The 24,912-nt window shown below is 46.2% G+C and overlaps 1 protein-coding gene and 1 long non-coding RNA gene across 13 annotated transcripts in view; one reads left to right on the top strand and one right to left on the bottom strand.

Annotated features, from left to right (window-relative positions):
- Positions 1-24,912, bottom strand: part of SLC23A2 (solute carrier family 23 member 2) — a 151,155-nt gene that overhangs the window by 35,180 nt on the left and 91,063 nt on the right. For all 9 annotated transcript variants that reach the window (XM_054541692.2, XM_063720707.1, XM_024238913.3 and 6 more), the window contains 2 exons: positions 14,897-15,013; positions 11,985-12,142 (listed from right to left, as the gene is read on the bottom strand). In XM_054541692.2, the coding sequence (XP_054397667.1) occupies positions 11,985-12,142; positions 14,897-15,013 (275 nt within the window). The remainder of the gene's footprint in view (positions 1-11,984; positions 12,143-14,896; positions 15,014-24,912) is intronic.
- Positions 9,764-23,909, top strand: LOC129052100 (uncharacterized). 4 transcript variants are annotated; one of them, XR_008516869.2, is made up of 4 exons: positions 9,769-10,430; positions 11,157-11,304; positions 18,496-18,691; positions 23,452-23,909. It is a non-coding gene; the product is annotated as an uncharacterized LOC129052100 (long non-coding RNA). The 4 variants fall into 4 exon arrangements; XR_010138784.1 differs by lacking the exon at positions 18,496-18,691 and having other exon boundaries at positions 9,764-10,430; positions 11,157-13,847; XR_010138783.1 differs by lacking the exons at positions 18,496-18,691; positions 23,452-23,909 and adding an exon at positions 14,492-14,822 and having other exon boundaries at positions 9,764-10,430; positions 11,157-13,847.

Here is a 24,912-nt window from a genome sequence, read left to right as displayed (position 1 = left end):
TTTGGTGCTTTAACTAGGACTAAAGGTCCCGAGAGCGCTGCTGTAAAGATACTCACTCATTTGCAAGCTGTTGGGACCTCGAGTTCCCCTGAAATAGATGACGATAGAAAAAGTCTCCCGAGATGATCTGGAAAGGGCTGCTCATGCCAGCATTGCATGTTCACAGCTAGCCAGGCAACACCACCTGACACAAGCTGTTAAGACGCCAGCACTAAGTGTGGGCTCTGTCACTGGCTTGACTGAAACGTTCTTAGGGAAAGTTGCAACAAGAGCATATGAACACGTTAAACAAACGAGAGCTTCCCTAGATCATAATTAACAAAGACAATTTTCCAAGAAAACGACTGAAGGTGATAAGAGTGGCTTTTTTAGGTGCGTGCCCAGTGTGAAGCTGGTCAATTCTCAGCTCTTCTCTCGGCACCCACAGCATGGCCCCTATCGCACTCATGTGACCAGGTAAACCTCAGGCACCCAGGTGGGTCTCCCCAGGCCGAGAAGACTGCCTGCTCTTTTATTTTGTACTAAAGACTGGAAAGGAAATACATTAAACTGCACTTTTCTTTACACCAGGGGCTGCCAAACCAGCCAGTGGGCCAAATCTGAGGTGCTACCTGTTCTGTAAGTAAAGTTGTACTGGAACAAAGGACAGCCACCTATTTACTCGTGGTCTACGGATGCTTTCATGCTATCACGGTGGAGCTCAGCAGCATTAACAGAGACACGCAAAGCCTAGGCTATTTACTGCTGGCCTTTTACAAAAGAAGTTTTTCTGATCTGTCTACAGGAAAAATATATCTTAAATATGTGAAGAAACAGTGGGTTTCTGCAGCTGGAAATTCTCACAGTTAATAGTGGTCACTAGACATCAGTTTAAAAAACAAAATCCTGAGCAGACCAGCAACTTTGACATGACGAGATCCCATGTCGGGCTCCAGCCTCAGGACAGCAGGAGAACCTAAGCAACCCCCCACAGTCCTTACTTTATTCAAAACCCTGCCAGAGGCTCCCCATGTCCAGCTTGGTGCCCAGGTAACCTGAACCCCACTCCTAGCCTGGTGTCTCTCACCAGCTCCTTCATACAAGTTCATCTTTCATTTGTCATTTAAGGCACAGAGAAAATATCACCTCCTCCAGTAAATATTCCAGGATCTCCTTTGAATCTGTAATGTGTTCCCCTACAACTTAGGACTTTTTGTCAAGATTTCTGCAAGTCACCTCCCAAGTTACCAGGAAGCTGCTTCAGGATTCCCTGGGAGTGTTGGTTAAATGTGGAGATTTCTGCATCTCATCTTGGTTAGCCAGATTCAGGGGTGGGTGGCACCAAATCTGCATTTTCAACAATGCCTTCTAGAGGTGGCTGAGACTGACAACCCCTGTGCCAGGTAAGGCGATTTATCATTTTGTCACCTGATAAACAATTCTTGGGTATCTGCTTGACACCAGCACAATTATAAGCAGATACGACGATGGAAAACACTTCCTGAGCCCTTCTGTTTCTGCTGCGTGAAGAAGACACTAATCATGGTCCTATATGAGGGGCAGTGATGTGACAGTGGGAAATGCTGTGGGGCTCTGCAGGTGCAGTCACTTGAGTGAGTCTTAAAACACGAGAAATGCTTCGCCACGTGTGTGGGGGTTATGGGTATTCCGGGCAGAGAGAGGGGAGGTGCAAAACAAGAGCCACAGGACAGACCCAGGAACCCTCAGAGGACTGCAGATTCTCCACTTGGGCGAAAGCACAGGAAGCTCATATGATGAAGGTCAGTGGGGACCAGATGACAAATGCCCCGTGTTCTTCCTGCAGCAAGAGGGAAATGAGTGAAGGACCTGCTCTGAAAGGACCACTGTAGGAGAACTGGGAGAGGTGACCTTAACCCTGAAGCTATTCTCAGTCTTGAAGGAACCAAGCCACAGAGGACATCCCAATAGGCTGTGGCATGGCTCTGTGTGTCATCTTTGCTTTTTAATTCCCTTTGGCATCCACTCACATGACGAGCCAGCCTGAATCAGATCTCCACCTGCGTCCAGCCTCTATCTGCTCCCTTCCTGGGGCTGCTGCTGTCTGTGCTGGTACACTCCCCACGAGCTGTCCTGCCCATCTCAACCTTGAGGCAGGCATCCCCCGATAGAAGGAAGTGAATTGGCTTCACCCACCATCTTGACCCACCATATATCCTCAGCACCAATGAATACTTAATGAAATGAAGAAGCTATTTATATTCTCAGAAAGGAATTCTATTAAACTAAAAATAAGAGGTTAAGTCTTTCTGGCAAGTTGGTTTTGACTGCACATTTGGAAGAGTGGTGATTAGATTAAAAGCACTCAGAGTTGGGGGTGAAATGTGCATGGGTTTTCATGATTCAACCAGATAAGCCTCCAGACGCTGGGCAGCTTGTGGTCCTCCTCTGGTGCCATCAGAGAAAGTTTAAAAGCCAATGGTTCCTATGGGAAACACCATGAAGGTACAAAATGTATCTGCCCAGAACTAAACTGTTAATGAAAATGAATAAAACAAAAACAAAATTCACCAACACAGAGCATATATACTCTGTGCCTGGCTTCCTTAATCTGCCAAGACAACAACCAAAGTTGGTACAAAACCTTGCATTGTCAAATGAACACTCAAGAGTCCAAACTACAGGAAAAATTTCTGAAAAATAATCCTTAAGAGATGTAACAGGCTTGGCTTTGAGGAGCCATAGGTTCATTATTGAATCTACCACTAGGAGTGTGTGTACCAAGTACTTTTAAAGAAAAGCAAGGCCAGGCGTGGTGGCTCATGCCTGTAATCCCAGTTCTTTGGGAGGCCAAGGCAGGAGGATAACCTGAGGTCAGGAGTTCAAGACCAGCCTGGCCAACATGGAGAAACCCCATCTCTACTAAAAACACAAAAACTAGCCAGGCATAGTGACAGGTACCTATATCCCAGCTACTCGGGAGGCTGAAGCACAGGAATCTCTTGAACCCAGAAGGTGGAGGTTGCAGTGAGCCTAAATCACGCCACTGCACTCCAGTCTGGGCAACAGAGCGAGACTCCATCTCAAAATAAAAAGAAAGACATAATGTGTCAAAGAAAACTTTTTCTTAATTGATGACATGTTCTATCATTTACTGTATCCATCCATCCATCCATCCATCCATCCATCCATCCATCCATCCATTGACCTGCTGAACTGTTGGAAAGCAGCCTGCACTGTTCTATTTGTGGTGACGGTGATGTGATTGCACACATGGGTATAAGCTCATCTAACTATACAGCTTAAGGGTGAATTCTGCCACATATCTATTGCCCCTCAACAGAGCTGACACTTTAAAAAACTATGTCTATCAATCTATCAAGTGTTTTCAGGGAGTGGGGACTTAGGAGGGTGGGGGTTGCAGAGGCAGGGAGATGACAACACATTCCTTAAAATGCCAGAGTCATGCCAAATATTGAAAAAACTCCCCAAATTTAAAACAGGAAAAGAGCTTCCATCCTTATTTGGTGATAAGTACTGTTCACTCCTGTGTAGAGCTGCTTTTGCCAGGGCAGTCACCTGCCTAAAAAGGAATGGGGGTTAGGGGAGGGGAGGTGGGGGAAGCAGAAGGCCATGAGGAGGAGGACAAGCAATTCAGAGCCCGGGGAAATGTTTGGGGCAAGAAGGACCTGAGAGTCGAAAAAGAAAGGTTGTAGAAAACCAAATTCATTAAACTTTCATGTAACAAGGACTCTATCAGACTCCTAAGCCCTTGAAACATCACAAATACCAGCTAACAGAGGAAGGGTGGAGTAACTGAAGGGAGACCACCCAGAAAAGTTAGAGTTGCAGGAACAAAAGCGAGTAGACCCCCCTTAGAGAACAAGCTCGGCTGAGGCAAGAGGGTCTCTGGCCTCAGGAGGGGCTGGATCAAATGCTCTTACAGCTTTCTGATGGCCTCTGCCATAGATTCCAGGGTCAGTGGGGCCCACCCTGGCTGGGGACACTGGCAGTGTGGCCAACCCCAAGCGCTGCCGCACTCATCAGGTCCGCGTTGCTCCAGGAGGCTGCCCAGCCCTTGCTCACTGCGCACCTGCTGCACTACCTGCCTCCTTCCCTCCCAGTGGGGAAAACTAAGATAAATAGAGTCAGCCACTGAGTGTGGACAAGTACCAGGCATCAGCTCACTGGGTGCTCACTAACAGTCTTTCTTTTGAGACAGGGTATCGCTCTGTCACTCAGACTGGAATGTAGTGGTGCAAATCACGGCTCACTGTAGCCTTGACCTCCGGGGCTTAAGCAATTCTCCCACCTCAGCCTCCCGAGTAGCTGGGACCACAGGTGTGCACCACCACACCTAGCTAATTTTTTTTAATGTTTTTATAGAGACAAGGTCTCTTTATGTTGCCCAGGCTGGTCTTGAACTTCGGGGCTCAAGTGATCCTCCCACCTCGGCCTCCCAAAGTGCTGGGAATGCAGGCATGAGCCATGGTGTCCTGCTCACTAACAATCTTATGGTAAGTTTACCATTGAGGAAACAGGGCTTGGAGAGACTTATTTGGAGACAGCTTGTCCAAAGTCACGTGACTACTGAATGATGGAAAGGGAGCCCAGCCGCCTCTGCATCCAAGGACTCAGTGCAGCTGGCAGTGGGGACAGGGCAGAGACCCTCAGTCAAGGTCATCACCTCCACGTTCTCACTGGTCTACCTTATCTCGGCTCACTGCAACCTCTGCCTCTTGGGTTCAAGGGATTGTCCTTGCCTCAGCCTCCCGAGTACCTGGGATATAGGCACCCACCACCATGCCCAGCTAATTTCTGTATTTTTAGTAGAGATGAGGTTTCACCATGTTGGCCAAGCTGATCTCCAACTCCTGACCTCAGGGGATCTGCCCGCCTCAGCCTCCCAAAGTGCTGGGATTACAGGCATGAGCCACTGTGCCCAGCCTGGTCTCCCATATTAATGTACGATTTTAAATTCTTTTTTAGTTAAATGGATGGTAGAAAATTTTTTTATTTGGGCACAAAACCCTATAATCTGCCATTATGTGCCTGCTTGACATGACAGAATACAAAGGATTTTACATCGCCTATACAGTAATTTTGGCAACAATGTTTACCCTAAATCAACCATGCCTCCAGCCCCATCTTTCTGGTTGACAACAAATCAGAGGGATTGTGGGACAAATCAAACAATATGACAGGGACACAATCAAGACAAAATCAGACACTCACGAGACACCAGGTCTGGAATCTTTTTAAAAAGATGATAATGTGGGGAGGAAAAAGGTGGAGACAGCAAAGAGATACAACAAACAAATGCACCACACGAAGGTGACTGGTTTAGAGAGGGAATAACGGGGAAAGGTATTTTAGGAACAACTGGGAAGTTAAATATGAACTGCATATGAGATGATGAAACAGAGTGATTGTTAATGTTCTTAGGTGTGACAAACGGTCTCCTGTGATACGCAAGAGACACCCTCATTGCTAGGAGAGTATGTAGGGGTAAGCCATCATGCTATCTGCAACTTTACTTTTTTTTTTTTTTTTTTTTAAGACAGGATCTCGCTCTGTCTCCCAGGCTGGAATGCAGTGGCGTGATCATGGATCAGTGAAGCTTCATCTCCTGGGCTCAAGCGACCCTCCCACCTCAGCCTCTCGAGTAGCTGGGACCACAGGTGCACGCCACCACACCCAGCTAATTATTTTTATTATTTGTAGAGACAAGGTCTCACTATGTTGTCCAGGCTGGTCTCAAACTCCTGGGCTTAAGCAATCCTCCTGCCTCAGCCTCCCAAAGTGCTGGGATTATAGCCCTGAACCGCCTTGCCCAGCCTGCAACTTTACTTTCAAGTGGCTCAAAAATAAAAAAAATTACTCTTGTACCCCAACATACATATACAGAAAGAAAAGTAGGGTATCTCCCTTGCCCCAATCTAATCACCGCATCCCTCCATGCTTCTAAGTTTTATAAACAATCATGAGTTCAAAGTCCCCAGATTTAAGACCTTAAAGTCTCCTGGAGCCACCCCTTGTACTCAGTGAGCACATATCATGGACAAGGTTCCATTACGGGCCCCAGGAACCTGACAGGATAGAAGACAGAGGAACTCTCTCTCCTTAGGGTAGACAATCTGGTTAGAGGCCAGGTTCCCAAACCAGCTACAATGACTCTCTTGGCCAAACCCTACCTTTTCTTAACACATGAATGTGCTGTGTGCCTACAGCAGGCCTGAGAATGGCCAGGAGGGGCTCCTCTCAGAGGGGACATCCTACCTTTCATTTTGCTGGAGAGGTCAGAGTGATGCCTCTAAGAGGGGCCTGGAGGGAAAGGCTGAGGGTGGCCCCTCAGACACCGTAAGACTCTCCTCCCACTGCCTGCGGGAAAGTCAGTGTGGTGACGGCGGGGCAGGGTCTTGGAGGGCCCTAGAGACACCAAGGGTCAGGGGTGGGAACTCTGGGAAGCTCAGAGGTGCCACAAATAATGACGGCTGCAGGCTGGCTAGGGGACTCTCGAAACCCTGACCTGATTTCTCTGGATTTTAAAGGCTTTGTACTAATTCCCAGAACAAGGGTTAGCTGGAATTGACATCACAGACCAACCAGAATGAGAACTGTTTAAACCTTGCTCATGGGAAAACTCGGTAATGAAGACCTCCTTGACACAAAGCTCAAGGGATCAAGGTCAAAGGAGAGGAGGGAGGAGGAAAAGGTAGGGAGGAAGAGGGAGAGGGAGAGGGAATGCCATGAGGAAGGGCCATGAGGAAGCTGCCTTTCCCTAAGCAAAGGCTTGGAAAGCACCAAAGCCTCCTAAAGTCCTAGACAACTGGGGCTAAGGCCCACAACCTCCAATGCAAAAAGACAACGGCCCCTGGAGGAAAAGGAAAACTTTCATGCCAGGGGAGAGATGTGCAGTGAAGCAAGAAGGGTCTGCAGCCTGCACAACTCAGACACGCTTCATGTGGTCTCAGCCAGTCAGCCTTGGGAAACGTGCCCCCATGCTGTGGCATCTACGATCAGCCTCCTGTTCTTACTCTGCTCAAACTGCTTCCCAGGCCAGCAGGGAGGTGAACCATGCTGACTGCTGACCTGGGTAGTTCTATTTAGGTCTTGTGCCACAACAGTGGGCAAGATGATGCCCTCTGTGACCAAAAGTATTTACCCCAAGTTCCTCCAGGCCCTCCCTTTCGTCTGCAAAGACACACATCTGTTTCACTGTGTCTTCTGCAAAGACACATATCGGTTTCACCTTCATGGGCTTCCCATCAACTCTGGTCATTTTTATAGAATGAAACAAGTTTCCAGGATAGCATTCCACCCAGATCAAGAGCCCATGTGAAATGAGGGGGATAACTTGACCACAGCACCTTGTTCCTTCCTGTAATCTAGACGCTTCTGCACAATAGAGGGCCCGCCCCTCAAGGGCACAGGCCATGATTTGTCCTCAGGCTCCCTTCACCCACAACATCCAGCGCGACAGAAATACTGGGTACTCAGCAAGAGGCAATCAAATGCACAAAGCAGGATACAGAACCGAAACACAACAGGGGAACCACCTCGGAGCTGGAGAAGTCTGAGACTGTGTCTTAGAAATCACGAAAGCTGGACATGAAAAACTTTTCCTTCTGCTGCTCGAAGCCTAAGGAAATGAGTGGTGAGCTTCTCCAAAAGTAAAAACACAACCCAAAAAAGCCCACAGAGGCCATCTGCCATCCTTCAGGCGGTGCTGCTGGGAGTCAGGCCCGCACTCCCGGCTGCATCTGCCTTTCCTCTCCACCTTGGTCCCTGCTCGCAGCCTCTCTACCCCAACTGCTCTAGCTATTTATTCCATCCTTTTTTGAGCAGAAAATAAACACAGAAGTCTAAAAGAAATGATAATTCACAGCCTATGATGGATCTATCTAAGCAACTAGCAGAACTAAAAGTCTAAAATATGAGTTCACATTTTCATATGCAAAAACTCCCAAAAAGTATTTTAGGAAACATAATAATCTACAAAAACACAATAGATTCATTAAAATAAGGTGAAATATATCATTCCCAGGACACCTGAGGGAGAAGCCTCCTTTCATTTTCACAAAGGAAACAGGGCTGGAGGGGTCACTTGTTCAAGGTCATAACGCCACACGCTGTAAACATATCTCTATCCTCAGAAGTGTAGGTTTGATACCCAAGGGCTTAGAATTCCATAAAAGTATCCCAAAATCTGACTTTCACTTGCAATGGCCATGCGTCCAGCTCTGGCAGCATTGATCTTGGTGAGCACCCCTAGAACAGATGCTGTCCTGAGTGAGATCTGGGTGTCCAAGTACCAGAGGGGGCCTCACCCTACTGAGGTCTCGCTGCCAACCTTGCTCTACTGGATGGGAACAGGGCATATGCTCATGGAGTAGTTGGCCATTTGCAGATTTCTGCTCTTCCCTCACTAACCCCACAGGAAACCTGAGGCAAGGCTGTGAGAGGTGGTGTGGCTGACGAGGTACCCTGGCCTCTTCTGGCCTAGCACAAAGATGGGAACAGGAAGGGTGGAGGAGTCTGCGTCCCAACAGGAAGGGATGGAGGGTGGAGAGACGTGGGGGGATGAGAGAAGAGGAGACACACGAACATGGGGTGCAGCAAACGTGCCCCCCATGGTGACTGGCCAGTCAAGGGGGGAAACAGCGGCCTCTCTCATTGCCGTAGACACGCAGCCCCCTGCACAGCAGGCTCCCAAGTGTGCTGAGGACCCACACAGAAGAAGGTCTGCAGACAGGGTCTGAGGCCGTGCGGAGCAGGAGCCCCCACCGGAGGCCCTGCTTGCTGCCCACCTGCTGGTCGGAGAGGAAGCAAGGGGTGCAGGCAACACACAGCACTGCAGGCTCAGATTCATAGCAAGAGCCCCCACTGCAGGCTCAGATTCATAGCAAGAGCCCCCCTCAGCCTGGAAGGCCCAGACCGCCCACAAGGTGCCGGCAGGGGCGCTCCCCTCCCCCATCCCAAAGGCTCTCTCTAAGCCACTCTGCTGGAAAGATTCTTTAATCAGGACACATGAAGCACATTCCATTTCGTGCTGCTTCTCTTTCCAGCTAAGGATTCAAAGCAGGAAGGGACCCCCAGAACAAGAAAGAGTGAGACTGGGGAATGAGTTCAGTCCCAGCACAGTCACCTTCCTATCCCACACCCCTGAGGCTTGCCTGGGCTCCCATCACCTTTCTCATGGATGTCACTGATCCCCTGGGATGGTCCTCACCCCCTACACTAAGTAACCAAGTAACGTCCTTCAAGGCACAGCCCCAGGGGGCGCGTCCCCTGCTAACAAAGCCACTGAATGCTCCCTGTGCCTGTTGATAAGTCCCAAGCCCTGGCCTCTGTGTGCTTGGTCAGGGGGATCATGACAGGCTGTGACTTCCTGCCTTTGCTCCTGCCCCTGCTGGGATGGAAGCTGCTCCCTCAGCCCTCCTGGGCAGAGCCCTTGGGGCCTGCAGGGCCTGTCTCAAACACCACCTCCTCCAGGGCTCCCAGCATGTCCCCTGGAGGACGCACTGTGTCTCCCTGATGGCTCTGCGCTTCGTGCTGTGAGCCACGTGCTTTGATGTCACCATTGCTCCCCACAATGGCCAGGCCCCACACCTGTGACATAGACCAGTCACTGAATATCTGCAGGGCTGAGCCAGTACTTTTTCTCTTTGCCCAGGTTAAGAGAACGGGCACCACCCACACCCTGACAACCATAGAAAACCCCTATCACAAGCCCAACACCCCACCAAAGTCCCCAGCACACCCGCACCTGCCCAGCAGCACATAGTTGCTGACGTGATTAGAGTCAGCACCACCTGATTTATGACTAAACAAATGGCCACACTGTGGGGAGGATGGAAGCAGGGGTGGGGCTGCCATTCCTTGCACAGCCAAAGGTCATGGGGGACTCACTCTGACTCCTCACAAACACAGCAAGAAAGGCTGCTTTCACCCAGCCTTGTAGGCATGGGGCGCACAGACACACACCCTCCTCCAGGCCACAACTCTGCATTTTGGGTCCCTGAGCCATCCCAGTAGGGTGTCAAATCCCTCTCCTGTTCTCACTCCGCTCAAACTGCTTCCCAGGCCAGCAGGGAGGTGAACCACGCTGACCCGGGTAGTTCTGCTTAGGTCTTGTGCCCCAACAGTGGGCAAGATGATGCCCTCCGTGACCAAAAGTATTTACCCCAAGTTCCCCCAGGCCCTCCCTTCTGTGTCCCATTAGCAACTATGCCCATCGGGCTCAGCTGCTGGCCAGGCCTGGCCTCCTTGGCATGAGCTGGGTCAGAGCTGCACACGGTGCACACTTCACTGCAATAAACACAGCTTTTATTCCCTATTCAGGTCAACCAATAATGCTCAACTAGAGACATTGACCAAATTCACAGAGGCATTGTGCCTACAAATCCACGGATAAGTCAGCTATTTAGAAAAAGAACGTCTCTCCAGAGAACCAATGCTCCATGGGCAAGGTAAGGATCCTGAGTAAGCCAAAAAAAGCTCTGCTGTGCACTCTGGACTTGAAGCACAGAGCCCTGAACACTGTACCCAAAGAATGAAAGAGGGTGCTAGTCAGGTTGAGCCCTTCTTGGAAGGCCCAGACCACATCTCCTTCCCCTAGTCGGTCAGTGATATCCCTGCCCTGCCCCCGGGGGGTTTGAGGAGACCCTCCTCCCTTCAGCCCAGCTTGGTGGTTGTGGGCAGACTAGCAAGGGCTGGGATCTGGGAACCATTAAGAGCTTGCCAGCCCCAAAGCCTTTAGCCCACATAGCTTCTTTCCATCAGCAGACCTGCAGCCTGCCCTCCCAGGGTGTGGCCTACCCTGGCAACCAGAACACCTGCACATGGCTCACTGCCCTCCAAGGCTCCCCTATCCCCGTGCCATGTTAGGGCAACCCTGAGGTCCCGAAGGATTCTGACTCATCAGAGTGCAGTCCCTGACTTTAGCTCACACCCACCTCCCACTGCAGGGAGGGCCAGGCCTTACTCAGCCTGTCTCTGACGGAGCAAGAGGCAGCTGGCCGTGAACTTAGGACAGTCCTGCCAGAGCAGGCTCCACTTCCTGAGCAGTGCCCTGGGGTAAAGTTAAGAGGCTGCACTGCGAAGAGGGTAGAAGAGCAGGAAAGGAGACGAAAAGGCAAGCTTGCAGGAGGAGGTAGGAAGGTAGATAAGGATGTTTCTCTTCCTTCCTGTGCCAGCTCCATGTCCATTTTTAAGCTGGTGGCTGGAAATGCAAAAGTGAACAAGCCAAAGCCCTGGCATCAAGGAGGAAGCACTGTGGGAAAAAGACATAGAAACAAAAAGGACAAACTGGAATAAGGGCCACACTGGAAGGATGAAAACAAGGTGGGAATTCAGAGAACAACGAAGGGCTCCACAGAGTCAGGAGGGCAGGACAAGCTGGGCCTGGAGGATGAACTGGTGTGTGCCAGGCGAGTGGGGGAAAGACACACAAGAAGGTAGACGCGGGCCCTCGGGAATGAGGCCAGGGAAGGCAGGAGACAGGGCTCAGAGGCATGGCTGGAAATGGAGGTGGGGCAGAGAGCAAGGGCAAGCCTAAATGCTGGGTGCAGCCTGGTGTGTAAAAAGGGAGGAGAGCTACAGTGTGGCTCACCCTGAGGAGGGTGTGGAAGTAGAAAGATGGCACTGGGTGTGGGGCACAAAGTGAGTCCAAGAGCGGTGCCCTGGAGGCAGGGAAGCCAACGGGGAGCCTGGTGGGACACTCCAGTCTGAACCTAAGGAATAGGGGCACAGAGGGGTGCTGGGGAGTGAGCATGACTTGCCAAGGGGGCAGGGGAAGGACAGTGAGGCTGAGTTTCCAGCTTGGACAACTGAGTAGAGGAAGGTGGTGGTGGTGCCATTCACCAAGAGAGGAAATGATTGGGAGGAACACTGCGGGGTGGGGACCAACGGCCACTAGGACATTCCCCTGCCTCCATTCTGTCCTTGCAAACAGCCCTAGGCAAACGGCGCAGCTCAACGCCTTCTGGGGGCTTTGGCATCCCCCATTAGTACCCCAATCTCACCTGCATCCAAACGTTGTCTGTAGCAAAGTAGTGATTCCCACACAGAAGAAAATGGTCCCAATGAGCTGGCTGGTGGCCCACTGGTCGTACCCCACACACATGGCATCGGCCAACAGGAAGGGCACTGCGATCGTGCCGCTGAAGCATGTCAGGTAGTGCTGTGGGCAGGAAAAGGGTCAGAGGAGAAACAGTAAACCCTTCCTCATTTATTCTTGATTTCATCCTAATTCTTCTCTCTTATTGTCGTTAAAAAATAGCCCACATAAAGAATCTCCTTGGTTTTTAGACCAAGCCATATTTTTTCCTTCTTTTTCAGTATTTCTCTTTTGTTGTTAAGACAGTTTCACTCCCATTGCCCTGGACGGAGGGCAATGCTGCGATCTTGGCTCACAGTGACCTCCACCTCCCAGGCTCACGCAATTCTCCTGCTTCAACCTCCCAAATAGCTGGGATTACAGGCGCGCACCACCACGCCCAGCTTATTTTTGTATTTTTTCTAGCGATGGGTTTTCACCGTGTTGGCCAAGCTGGTGTTAAACACCTGGGCTCAAGCGATCCGCCTGCCTCTCCCTCCCCAAAGTGCTGGGATTACAGGCGTGAGCCACTGCGCCCAGCTGCATTTCTCCTTTTCATTACATTTTATTGTCTTGCTACTCACTGTCATTATTACTTATTACTTGGATGAATCCATGTCTCACAAAAGAAACAGTCAATATCAGCACTGGTGATATTTTACTTATGTAATTCTTATTAGAAATATTTGGGTTTCTTCCCCAAAATGCTTTTCTGGCATAAATTGCTAAAACCATAAGGCCTTTCTCCTCTCATCTGTTATCATGAATTGTGATGTGCTGAACTATTCTTGCATGCTTGAAACAAACCCTAGTTAGTCATGCTGTATTTTTCTTCTGGGACTTGATTTGCTAATATTTTATATAGAATTTTGCATCCATTTCTAGGTTAATTAGTCTATTTCTTTAAAAAAGTTCTTTCATGTCTGGGGATTAAAGTTACATAAGCTTCATAAGTTACATACGCATGGAGTGTTTTCTGTCTTTTTCTGTGAGCTGGCATTGTTTTTGAAAACAAAGAATTCATCTGTTCCAGTCAGGGCAGGATTAAGGGCATACGGTAGCCATGGGAATCTTCCAGAAAGAACCCCATCCCACTTTCCTTTGGGAGCCCCCCCAACCCCCCGCCACACCTGTAGCCCCGGTAGGATAGTCCCAGCACTCACGACTCACTTCCCTCCCTTCCTCTGTTGACCAGTTCTTATTTCTGTTCTGCAAACTTCCTACTTTTCTTCCAGCAGCTTCCCATTCCTGCCCACGTTCGCCAAACACGCCACATGCAGCCCATGAAGCCCGACTGTAAAGGAGTTTCCTGGGGTGAAATATTCCTGTTCAGGATGTCTCAGGGCTGCTCACAACTTTATGTACTCTGAATCGTCAGGAAGGGCATGATGCAGGCAGGGTTTCCCACTCCTATCTGACCAGGGAAGACTGCTAGAAACATTTATAAGATAAACATTCCAAAAAGTGTGTTTCCTGAATCTGGTTCAGAATGCCCAGCCCGGTTCAGAATGCTCAGCCCAAGGTAGATTAGTTGCCAAGGCCACTCAGCTCCTTTTGCTCTAACTCCTCCCCTACTCAACAGACACCTGCCAGTCAGGGTTACCATGTGCTTTGATACCTGAAAGGGGGTGAGGGAAGGGCGGGGCAACTGGAAACTCAACCAAAGTACCCAGCTGTTGGCAGCCCCACCCCAGGGTGAATAAACCTCTCTGGACAATGAGATGGATTTTCTCAGCACCTGAGATACCTTAGGTTGAACTGACCACACAAACTTGAGAAGGGAAAAATGGTTAAGTCTGACCTCAGAACAGAGTCCAAGTTAAAACCAAAGCATATTCAGTCCGGGGGTGTGCATCTAAGAAAAGACCCTCCCCACATTGTCCCCTTCCTCCAAAACGTCCCACGTTAATCCTATGAAAGGGAAAAGGGTGCTGAAGACAGAGGAGGGAAGTATCAAAGACGCTGGAGGCCTCCATCAGCTATGTCACCACCCACCTTGTCCCTGAGCCTGGCTCCCCTCCCCTCCCACTGGAAGCTGCAGCAGACAAAGCTGCTGCTACTGTGGCAAGTTTCCCCTCCTTTAAAAAATAGGACTGAAAACCTACCATTTAGGTCCTGGCCAACATGGCACTTTGCAGGGTAACTCATGTTTCATGGCAGAGGTTACCATGATTTTGGGTGGGTTAACTAGGCCAGGGATGGGAGATGAAAATTAATTTCTCTTTTCTCTACTCTTCAACTTTTCTCCTTTCTCTATTCTTCCTTCTTTCTATAACTCTATCTCCTTTCCCTTCCTGTATGTCCCTGCTCTTGCTTGTCCTCTGAACATCTTCTTTCTTTTCCCTGGTAATCCATTCTACCTGTTCTTTTCTTCCTCCTGCTGTGACGTCAACAATTCCCATTCGTCACTTTTTTTTTTTTTTTTGGAGACAGGGTCTCACTATGTCAACCAGGCTGAAGTGGAGTGGTGTGATCACACCTCACTGCAACCTCAACCTCAAGCGATCCTCCTGCCTCAGCCTCTTCAGTAGCTGGGACTATGGGCACACACCACCACATGTGGCTAATTTTTGGATTTTTTGTAGAGATGGACTTTTGCCATGTTACCCAGGCTGGTCTTGAGCTCCTAGGCTCAAGAGATCTGTCCACCTCAGCCTCCAAAACTGCTAGGATTACAGGCATCAGCCACCATGCTCAGCCCCTACTCATCACTCTTAAAAAAGGAATTTATAAAAGTCTTCAATAAACAAAAATCAAAGTTGAATTTTTAAACAATTCCAGATGGCAGACAATGCAAACACCTGCTGGTAGTTACACATCCTACAGGAACCATCTTACCTGCAGCCCCAGAAATATACACAGGTACCAGGGAGGAACATCTTCTATGGTATAAATCATGTCTGATCGCTGGGGGTCTAGACTGCCAGTGCTATCCAGGGTCTCGGCGAGAGAGCTCTGTGAGCGAGAAGGGAAAAAGAAGGTACTCATTAAACGTGAAGACCAATGTTAGCTTGGCCATGTACAGGCCACTATTACAGAAAAACAACTTATCAAGTGGCTGCCATTTTCCTGCAGTTTTGAGCCTTGGCTATCTTTGAAGCCAAGTATACCCTTTGGCTCAAGTACACTTGCCCACTGGGATGGTCAATCCTCAGAATTTGGGGGGTCAGTGTCCTTTGGCAACAACTCATCCCTGAGAACACCAAACTTGCTCAGAGCTTCTCCCCAGGCCTGGGGATCCTCCTGCATGGACAGAGATGTTCCCAGGTTGAGACCACAAAATGATACCTTGGCACGAGCAGTCCTTGCGTGAGACCCCAGATGAAAAAAATCTTAGAAAATTTTAACCACTTTCAAAGAGATAGCACACTGATCTACCCCTCCCAGCCCACTTCATCCCTGCAAGTAAAAAGGATCTTTGTACTTTAAAGTTCTACACCCTCCTATCCAAACACTATTGCTCAGATAACGTTAGGTGAAAAGAAGAAAATTCTAAAGTATATAAACATGGTGATTTGAATTCTGTTTAGAAAACAAAACATTAAAAATGTATTGATAGTTTAGGTGACAGGTTTTTTTTTCTTCTTTTTCCCCTAACACTAGTAAAAAAAAAAAAAAAAATTTAAACATTAAGTGTGGCGTGGTTTTTAAGCAAAAATCATCATAAAGACCAGTCACTTTAGGTTAGAGTCCAGTCTCTTCCAATCACCCCCAGCATCAGTTCTGAACTCATGCAGTACCTGAGCCAAACAGAAAACTCAAGGTAGCCCTGAGTTCCCCAAGACAACCTCAAAACTGCTCTGGTTTCAAACATCACACAAATAATCTTTTCTTGGAATTTCTACAATCACTTATTGGAATCCAAGATATGTATCTCATTTTAAGAAATGTTTTATAACCTAGCAAACAAAGTGCTTAACAGGAAACAAAATGAAGAGATATCCACATGGAAAAACGCTGATTCCATGTGTTCTACATGGAGGCAACAGGGGTTTGGGGTTTGGGGCCCAATACCCTTAAACAAAATAAGGGACACAGTTCACCCTCACCTTCCACAGCCGGAAGGTAAATGTCTGATGGAAGCTGACATTTGATCTAATCCAAATGTAACTGAATATGACCTTTTGGGTAAAACTTTCTCTTCCGTCCTAACAAGGGATACTGGCAAATTTACATTGTGTTGAATTCATTACAATGGATTATGGATGTCTTTAAAAACTTGTTGGAAGAAATGGTAGAAAAAGTACGTATGTGTCTGAGGGGTGCAGCATGCAGTGATGTACAATAAAGATTAACTCAGCAGGTCTGGATTGTCCAAACCCTGCACATTTCAAAGAAAGGGTTGACTCTTGCCTGGTACGTGGGGGATAACCTGAGCTCTTCGGGTTTCTGCCTCTTAAACATGTCTTTTTAGGCCCAGTGCAGTGGCTCACACCTGTGGTCCCAGCACTATGGGATGCTAAGGTGTGAGAATCACTTGAGGCCGGGGTTCAAGAACAGCCTGGGCAACATAGTGAGGCCTCTTCTCTAGTTTATACATTTTTTTTTTTACTTGAAACTTGGCCACACAGTGTCAGCTTGACCTCTGGAGGGGCTGGTGAGTAACTAAAGTTAGCCACACAGGCAGTCAGCCATACCTACACGACAGATCCCCAATTAAAAACTCTGGACACCAAGGCTTGGATGAACTTCCCTGGTTGAATGGGTATTATCACATATCACTGCTGGGAAAACTGAACACTGCCTGCATGACTCCACTGGGAGAGGATGGCTGCAAGCCTATGCCTGGTGTCTCCTAGACCCTGCCTATGTGCCTTTTTCCACTGTTGATTTTAATCTGTATCCTTTCTCTGAGAAAAAAAAAAAAAAATCCTTAACTGTAAGTAAAACAGCTCTGCTGAATTCTCTGAGTCTTTTTCATAAATCACAGAACCTGATTTGGGAACTTCTGAACTGAGGTCACCATTTTGCTAACATGATGGAATTATAGACCTGGGGCTCACTACACAAAGGTCAGCTCAACAGCACCGCATTAGCTACAGCCACACAGGTGGTGCTGCTGCTCACCAAGTAACGTGACAAAGTATTTCATAACAAAGAGAAATGTCTGAAGACAGAATACATAACACTATCATAGACTAGTACAACCTGTTATACAATAATGTAAGCAACATTTTTCTAACAATTCCAAAACCACTAGTGTTAATTATAAGGCAGATGAAAAGACTTTTTGGCCAGGTGCAGTGGCTCACATCTGTAATTCCAGCACCTGCCAAGGCAGGTAGATCACCTGAGGTCAGGAGTTCAAGATTAGCCTAGCCAACATGGTGAAACCCTGCCTCTACTAAAAATACAAAAATTAGCTGGGCATGGTGGCGTGCACCTGTAATCCCAGCTATTCCGGAGGCTGAGGCAGGAGAATTGCCTGAACCCAGGAGACAGAGGTTGCAATGAGCCGAGATCACGCCACTGCACTCTGGCCTGGGCAACAGAGAGAGATTCTGTCACGAAAAAAAAAAAAAGACAAGACTTTTTGCATCCAGGCTGAGGTTAAGATGTACACACAGGCACATGTATGCACGTGCACACACACAAACTTTTCTTAGTAATGAGGGTAGCCCTACAACTCAGAAACAAAACTAGTGTAAAGGTCCACAACTGGTATTAAAATGATACAGGAGGGGGCTGTGTGGTCAAGGGGATCAGACAACACTGTGAGGCAGACGCTGTGCAGCCCCTCCTGATGACAGAAGGACCAGTCTGGCCATTGTGCACTCTACGAACTGTGGTGCCACACTCAGTGATCACTGTGTAAACTATGAGCTATTTTAAATACTGCAAAAACAAAAACCTCTAAAAAGGTTTCTGTAAAAAATGACTACATAAATAATTACGTCACTTTACAAAGACTTTCCCTCTTATTCTATGGTCCGAAATAATCTAAAGAACAAAAAAATTACCTGTGCTCCGAAGACTAGAGTGAACTCAGGATGCTGTTCTCTGCCTGGAGCCTTCGTAACATTTTTAATAACCTTTGCTATCTCCTCTGCGGTTATTTATCTAGTCTAGCACCTTTGGGGTCGATTGTAGTCTCTTTCTCTAGGAAATAATTTCCTCTACAGCAGAGTCAGCACATATTTTTTATAAAGAGACATACAGTAAATATTTCAAGCTTTGGGAGCCACATGGTTCTATCACTGTAGCATGGATGCAGCCTTAGGCAATAAGTAAATGAAGAAATGTGGCTGTGTTCCAGCAAAACTTTATGGATAAGAACAGATATTAAACCAAATTTGGCTTGCCAACCCCTGCTGTAGCATTTCAAACTGATTATCATGAAGTAGCATGTATTATTCTCTTGTACATTTCTCCTTTTTACTATACTAATGTATATTTGTGCTTTCTATTTTTTTTTCTCTCAATCTGGGCCACAAAAGATCAATTTTGGCCAGGCATGGTGGCTCATGTCTATAACTCCAGCACTTTGGGAGACCAAGGTCGGCAGACTGCTTGAGCTCAGGAGTTCGAGACCAGTCTGGGCAACAGACAGAGACCCTGTCTCCAAAAACAAACAAACAAAAATTAGCTGGGTGTGGTGGCACATGCCAGTGGTCAGCTGCTCAGGAGTCTGAGGTAAGAGCATCACTTGAGCCTGAGAGGTTGAGGCTGCAGTGAGCTGTGATCATGCCACTGCACTCCAGCCTAGGCAACAGAGATCTTGTCTCAAAAAAACAAAACAGGCTGGTAGCTCACGTCTGTAATCCCAGCACTTTGGGAGGCCGAGGCAGGCCAATTACTTGAGGTCAGCCTGGCCAACATGGCGAAACCCTGAAACCCTGTCTCTACTGAAAATACAAAAATTGGCTGGGCGTGGTGGTGCATGCCTGTAGTCCCAGCTACTTGGGAGGCTGAGGCAGGAGAATTGCTTCAATCCAGAAGGCGGAGGCTGCAGTGAGCCGAGATCGCACCACTGCACTCCAGCCTGGGTGACAGAGTGACACTCTGTCTCAAAAAAAAAAAAACAAAAAACAGAACCAAAAAACAAAAAACCCAAAAAGATCAATTTCATTATTCTTTTCAACAAGCCAGCTTTTGAGCTCTAGTTAAGCATGGTAGATTGACCACATGTGTCTTTTCTTCTAAGTCCTAAAAACACAGGAGGAATAAATATGATACACATCTACAAGGACAAAGCAAAGAGGAGATCAAGAAAAAGAGATTAACATTTTTTTTAATATGGAAATTGTTTGTTTGATTTGTGATCGATTTGGGAGAGGGAAGGAATGCACAAGCTGGGTGCTCATAGAAGGATGCTGTGAAGAGGTGGGCTGGCTGAACAGCAGGACCCCAGAAAGTGCTATGCTTGGAAGCACTAGACAGGGTAGCAATGGGGAGAGGACAGGTCTTAACTCTGCAAACTGGTCAGACAGTGTGTTAACTGCTGCTATCCTCCTACTTCAAGAAACAAATATGTATGGTTTGAAGAATATAAACTGGAAAGCCCTCAGGCTGAGGAATACCACACAGCGATCAAGGAAAACAGCAGCAGCAGGATACTCATGTGCTTCCAGAATGCCAGAAACCAGGTCACAGAAGCCAGACTTATACCCACAGGAGACCACACGATTCCTTTCTAGAGAAAGCTGATCAGCCCCAAAGACAAGAGAGTGACATCTATAGATCCCACAGAGACAACACGGCTTTCCACCTGGTCACTCAAGGGCAGGCCCATGATTAGATAAACTTCATCACACACAAAGACCTCACAATCCTATCTTTTATTGCCTCCTATCCTGGGACAGTGAAGAAAGACTAAAAAAATAAAGGCAAAGAAACAGAAAATATAATCAATGTAGTATTTTTTAAAAAGCTTAAAAAAAAACTATCTTCAGAAAAATAAAGTTACTTCAATTGTGGGAGACAAAGAATGCTTTTTAAAGACTTTAATCAGTAAACAATAAAAGAGGCCTCAGAAATTAAGCACAGGATAGTTTTTTAAAACTCAGCAGAAGGGTTGGAAGTCAAAGGTAGCTCTCAAAAATAAAAAGACAAATATAAGTAAGAGTAAGTGTTAAATGTCAGAACAAGGAAAAAAGAATATAGAAATTAACCAAAGAAATAAGAAAAATTTAAGAAATAAAGGACATGTTAACAAATTAGAAGGATACTACAGTATTCAATGGATTAATGAAAAAATGCATTTTGAAAACACAATAAAACAATCATTCTTACTAAGGAAGGCCTTAAAATTCAAACAGACATTTAAGGAAAACTGGAAATAAACATGAGTTTACATAATTTGGCCAGATGGAAAGGAAGAAAAATACAAAAAACTATGAAAGTGTGAGGAGCACAAGGAAGAACAGATAAGCTGAGAAACAGAGTAAGGGTCAGAGACTAGAATGAAAAAACTCCGTGCTAAGAGGAAAAAAAAGATTAAAGAGAACTGATAGCTGGAGAAGGCCTGCAAAGAACAAACAAAACATGCATAATTGCAGCTCCCAAATCAGAAACCAAAAGAATAGACTGGAATTAATATTTAAAGATACAATTCCTGAGATAATAGCAGCCTCGAAGCTAAATATTGAAAATGCCAGGAAAAACTGGACCAGAGAAGGATATACACATGGCTCTTGAGCACGTGTAAAGAGATGCAGCCTCACTAATGAAAAATCAGGATAAAACTACAGTGACGAACCTAAGCTGAGAGAGATTCTACAAAGTAAACTGGCTTGTACCATGTTACATTAATAATGAAAAATTGTTCCAGATTAAAGGAGACTAAAGATATACCTAAAAAGTAAATGCCTCAACAGCCCCTGATTTGATTCCTGGACCAAAACTTTTAAAATTAATTATTTATTTATTTTACAATAATGAACATTATTTGGACAACTGAGGAAATGTGAATAAAGCTTGTAGATATTAAATATTTTAAAATTGGGATTAAGTAATAAAATCAATTAGGTATTGTATGACTAATCATTTAATTTATCAGTGTTAAGAATTGTACTGTAGGGACTGGGTGTGGTGGCTCATGCCTGTAATCCCAGCACTTTGGGAGGCTGAAGCAGGTAGATTCCTTGAAGCCAGAGTTCCAGGCCAGCCTGGTCGACATGACAAAACCCCGTCTCTACTAAAAATAGAAAAATTGGCCAGGTGTGGTGGTGCGTGCCTGTGATCCCAGCTACTTGGGAGGCTGAGGCTGAGGTCTGAGAATTGCTTGAAACTGGGGGGGCGGAGGTTGCAGTGAGCTGAGATTGTGCCACTGCATTCCAGCCTGAATGACAGAGCAAGACTGTTTCAAAAAACATTGTACTGAAGTTATAAAACAAAGAGAATGTCTTTGTTTTAAGGAAATACATGTGCAGTATTTTCCCTAAATAAAGGGGCATTATGTTTGTGAGATTGGAACAGCTCAGAAATAATATGCCTATAAGAATGATTAAGAAAATACAGTAAAATGTTAACATCTGGGGCATCTGTGTGTGTGTACCTATGTGGAAAGTGGTATGGAATATACATACAGGTTGAAAATGCTTGGAACCCGAATGTTTTGGATTTCAGATTTTTTTGGGATTTTGAAATACTTACTGGTTGTGCATCCCAATCCCAAAACTCAAAAATCCAAAATGCTCCAATGAGCAAGCATTTCCTTTGAGCATCGTGTCGGTGCTCAAAAAAATTTCAGATATTGGAACATTGCAGATTTCAGATCTCAGCTTCAGGACAGTTACTCTACATCAGGTTGCCAGCCGCTGGTTACATAGAATATATAAAGAATGCAGGGGGCACATTTTCAACTTTCTCCATTTTTTGGACTGTTTACTATTAGACAATCATGTTAAAATGAATGTCATTTTTTTTTTGGAACAACTAGTCCTTTAACAAAAGATAGCTTAAAGATAGGGATCAAGTCAGAAAAGGTCTCTTTTGTTTTGAGACAGTCTCACTTTGTCACCCAGGTTGGAGTGCAGTAGCGCCATCTTGGCTCACTACAACCTCCACCTCCTGGATTCAAGCAACTCTCTTGCCTCAGCCTCCCAAGTAGCTGGGATTACAGGCGAATGCCATGAAGCCCGGCTAATTTTTTTTGTATTTTTAGTAGAGACGGGGTTTCATCATGTTGCCCAGGCTAGTCTCAAACTCCTGAGCTCAGGCAATCCACCCACCTTGGCCTCCCAAAGTGCTGGCATTACAGGCACAAGCCACCCACCTGGCCCAAGTCAGAAAAGGTCTCTAACAAAAAAAAAGTAGATCTCAAAGTTATATGGAAGACAAGTTTATTTTATCTTGTATTTAATATGACAATTGCAAATAGGCATTTGAAACAACAGGCAGCAAAAAGCCCAGTGGCACACAGGGCAGCATATCCCGTGCAGGCTCTTTAATAACCAGCTTACATGCCACTCTGCTCACACTGGGGCAATCCAGCTTCCTGAGAGCCTTCCACTACTTTTGCTGGGTATGGTGGCTCACGCCTGTAATCCGAGCACTTTGGGAGGCCAAGGCGGATAAATCACCTGAGGTCAGGAGTTTGAGACCAGCCTGGCCAACATGGTAAATCCCCAACTTTACTAAAAATACAAAAAAAAATTAGCCTGGTGTGATGGCGTGCACCTCTGGTCCCAGCTACTCAGGAGGCTGAGGTAGGAGAATTGCTTGAACCGGGGAGGCAGAGATTGTAGTGAGCAGAGACCGGGCCACTCCACTTCAGCCTGGGTGACAGAGTGAGACTCTGTCTCAAGAAAAAAAAAAAAAAAAAAAACAGCCGGCTGAGGGTCTGGCTTAATGACTAACATTTTATTTATTTACTTTTTTTGAGATGGAGTCTCACTCTGTCACACAGGCTGGAGGGCAGTGGTGCCATCTCAGCTCACTGCAACCTCTGCCTCCTGGGTTCAGGTGATTCTCCTGCCTCAGCCTCCCAAGTAACTGCAACCCAACCACAGGCGTGTGACACCACTCCTGGCTAATTTTTGTGTCTTTAGTAGAGACGAGGTTTCGGCATGTTGGCCAGGCTGGTCTTGAACTCCTGACCTCAAGTGATCCACCCATCTCGGCCTCCCAAAGTGCTGTGATTGCAGGCATGAGCCACCACGCCCAGCCCAACTAGCACTATTTAATATGTGGCAGCTCTTCTCACTGCCCTCCTCATTTCATAAAGTAAGAAAAATGGCCAGGAAAATATTAAGATACTCCATTTCATTGGTATTCAAGGAAATGCAAATGTATCAATGTTTAGACAGTGAAAAAATGTTCACCCAAACAGGAAAATAAACATCTAGCATAAATGTGCTAGAGACATTTTTCCTACAACTGGATCCCTCCCATCAGTAAAAGGTAAAGCTAAGCCCCAAAGTGTTAATGCTCATCACTATTTATTTCTAAAGACGATCTCCAGACAGAGAAGGAGGAAGTCTGAAAACATGACAGCCTGGAATCATGGCATAGAGGATTATATGTGGCCCCACCAAGTCTGTGAAGAAGCCCTTTGTTACAAGATGGGCCGTGTGAAAGCTGTGGCCCGGCGGTGTGGGACGTGCCTCAACTGCAGACCGCAGGCACCAATCCACATGCCAAACACCACTGCACTAACCTCTGGGGAGCAGCTTGGAACCCCGCACTTCCGGAATTTCAATATCTCTGCATGAATCTACTTTAATTAACCTCCATAAAATTTATAATAGCTCCAAGCAGCAGGAAAATAAAAACAATATTGGTTGAGAGGCAAAAATGAAATTTCCATATCCCAGACTGGAATTTTGTTTAAAAGGGCATAAAATTTGGTTATTTCAGAATTTCAATACAATTTATTTGTTCTTAATCACTTTAGTGATTACACTGTGAACTCACCACGCTAATACCCAAGTCAGGTACTATATTTGTATGTGTCAACTTCTGAGTGGTCTGTTATTAGAATACATAGTATAATACTGTCTACAGTATAATACAGTGGTTCTAGAATAGAATTTCTCATTACATAAACTGTTTAGTTTCTTATTATGTCAGTTGAAAATTAGTAAATTTTCATAGTATAAATAAAACCTGTGTTTAAAATCTATCAAGTAAAACTCAAATGAAAGTCTCAGAGCTGCGATACAATTTGGAAATATCAGATTATGTAACTTCTCACATGTTAGACATTGTGGCAGATATAAAGAAAAAAAGAAATCGGGATATCTGGACCTACTTTGTTTTATTTTTATTTATGAATTTATCTATTTTATTTTTTTAGAGACAGGGTCTTACTCTGTCTTCCCAGTTGGAGTACAGAGGCATGATCTTAGCTCACTGTAGCCTCAAACTCTTAGGCTCAAGCAATCCTCCTGCCCCTGAGTAGCTGCTACTATAGGCACACATCACCACACTTGGATAATTATTTCTTTTTTTTTTTTTTGTAGAGACAGGATCTTGCTACGTTACCCAGTCTGGTCTCAAACTCCTGGCCTCAAGCAATCTTCCCATCTCAGCCTCCCAAAGTGTTGGGATTATAGGTGTGAGCCACTGTGCCCAGACTGGAGCTGCTTTTGGCAACTTTTTCCTAACCTCTATGGTCACAAAGTCTGATCATTCAAGGAGATGGAATGAGGCACAGAGCAAAACAAAAATAAACAAAAAACCACAAACACGATTCTCCCCACCTTAGTGTGCCATTTCCATTGGCACACTAAGGTGCCAAAGGTGCTAAGGTCAAAGCTCAAAGGCATATTCATACGCTGCATAAACCACTTGCTGATTTCCCTTATTCTCTTATTTACTGCACATGTATATGTAACAGGCACGATGCTAATAACTTCGCATATTATTTCATTCAATCCACAAAACAACCAGATGTTGACATTTTTATTCCC

Source organism: Pongo abelii, chromosome 21 (assembly GCF_028885655.2).
Source record: "Pongo abelii isolate AG06213 chromosome 21, NHGRI_mPonAbe1-v2.0_pri, whole genome shotgun sequence".
NCBI lineage: Eukaryota > Metazoa > Chordata > Mammalia > Primates > Hominidae > Pongo > Pongo abelii.
Note: the sequence above shows the minus strand (reverse complement) of the source record. Positions and strands in the feature narration are given on the sequence as shown.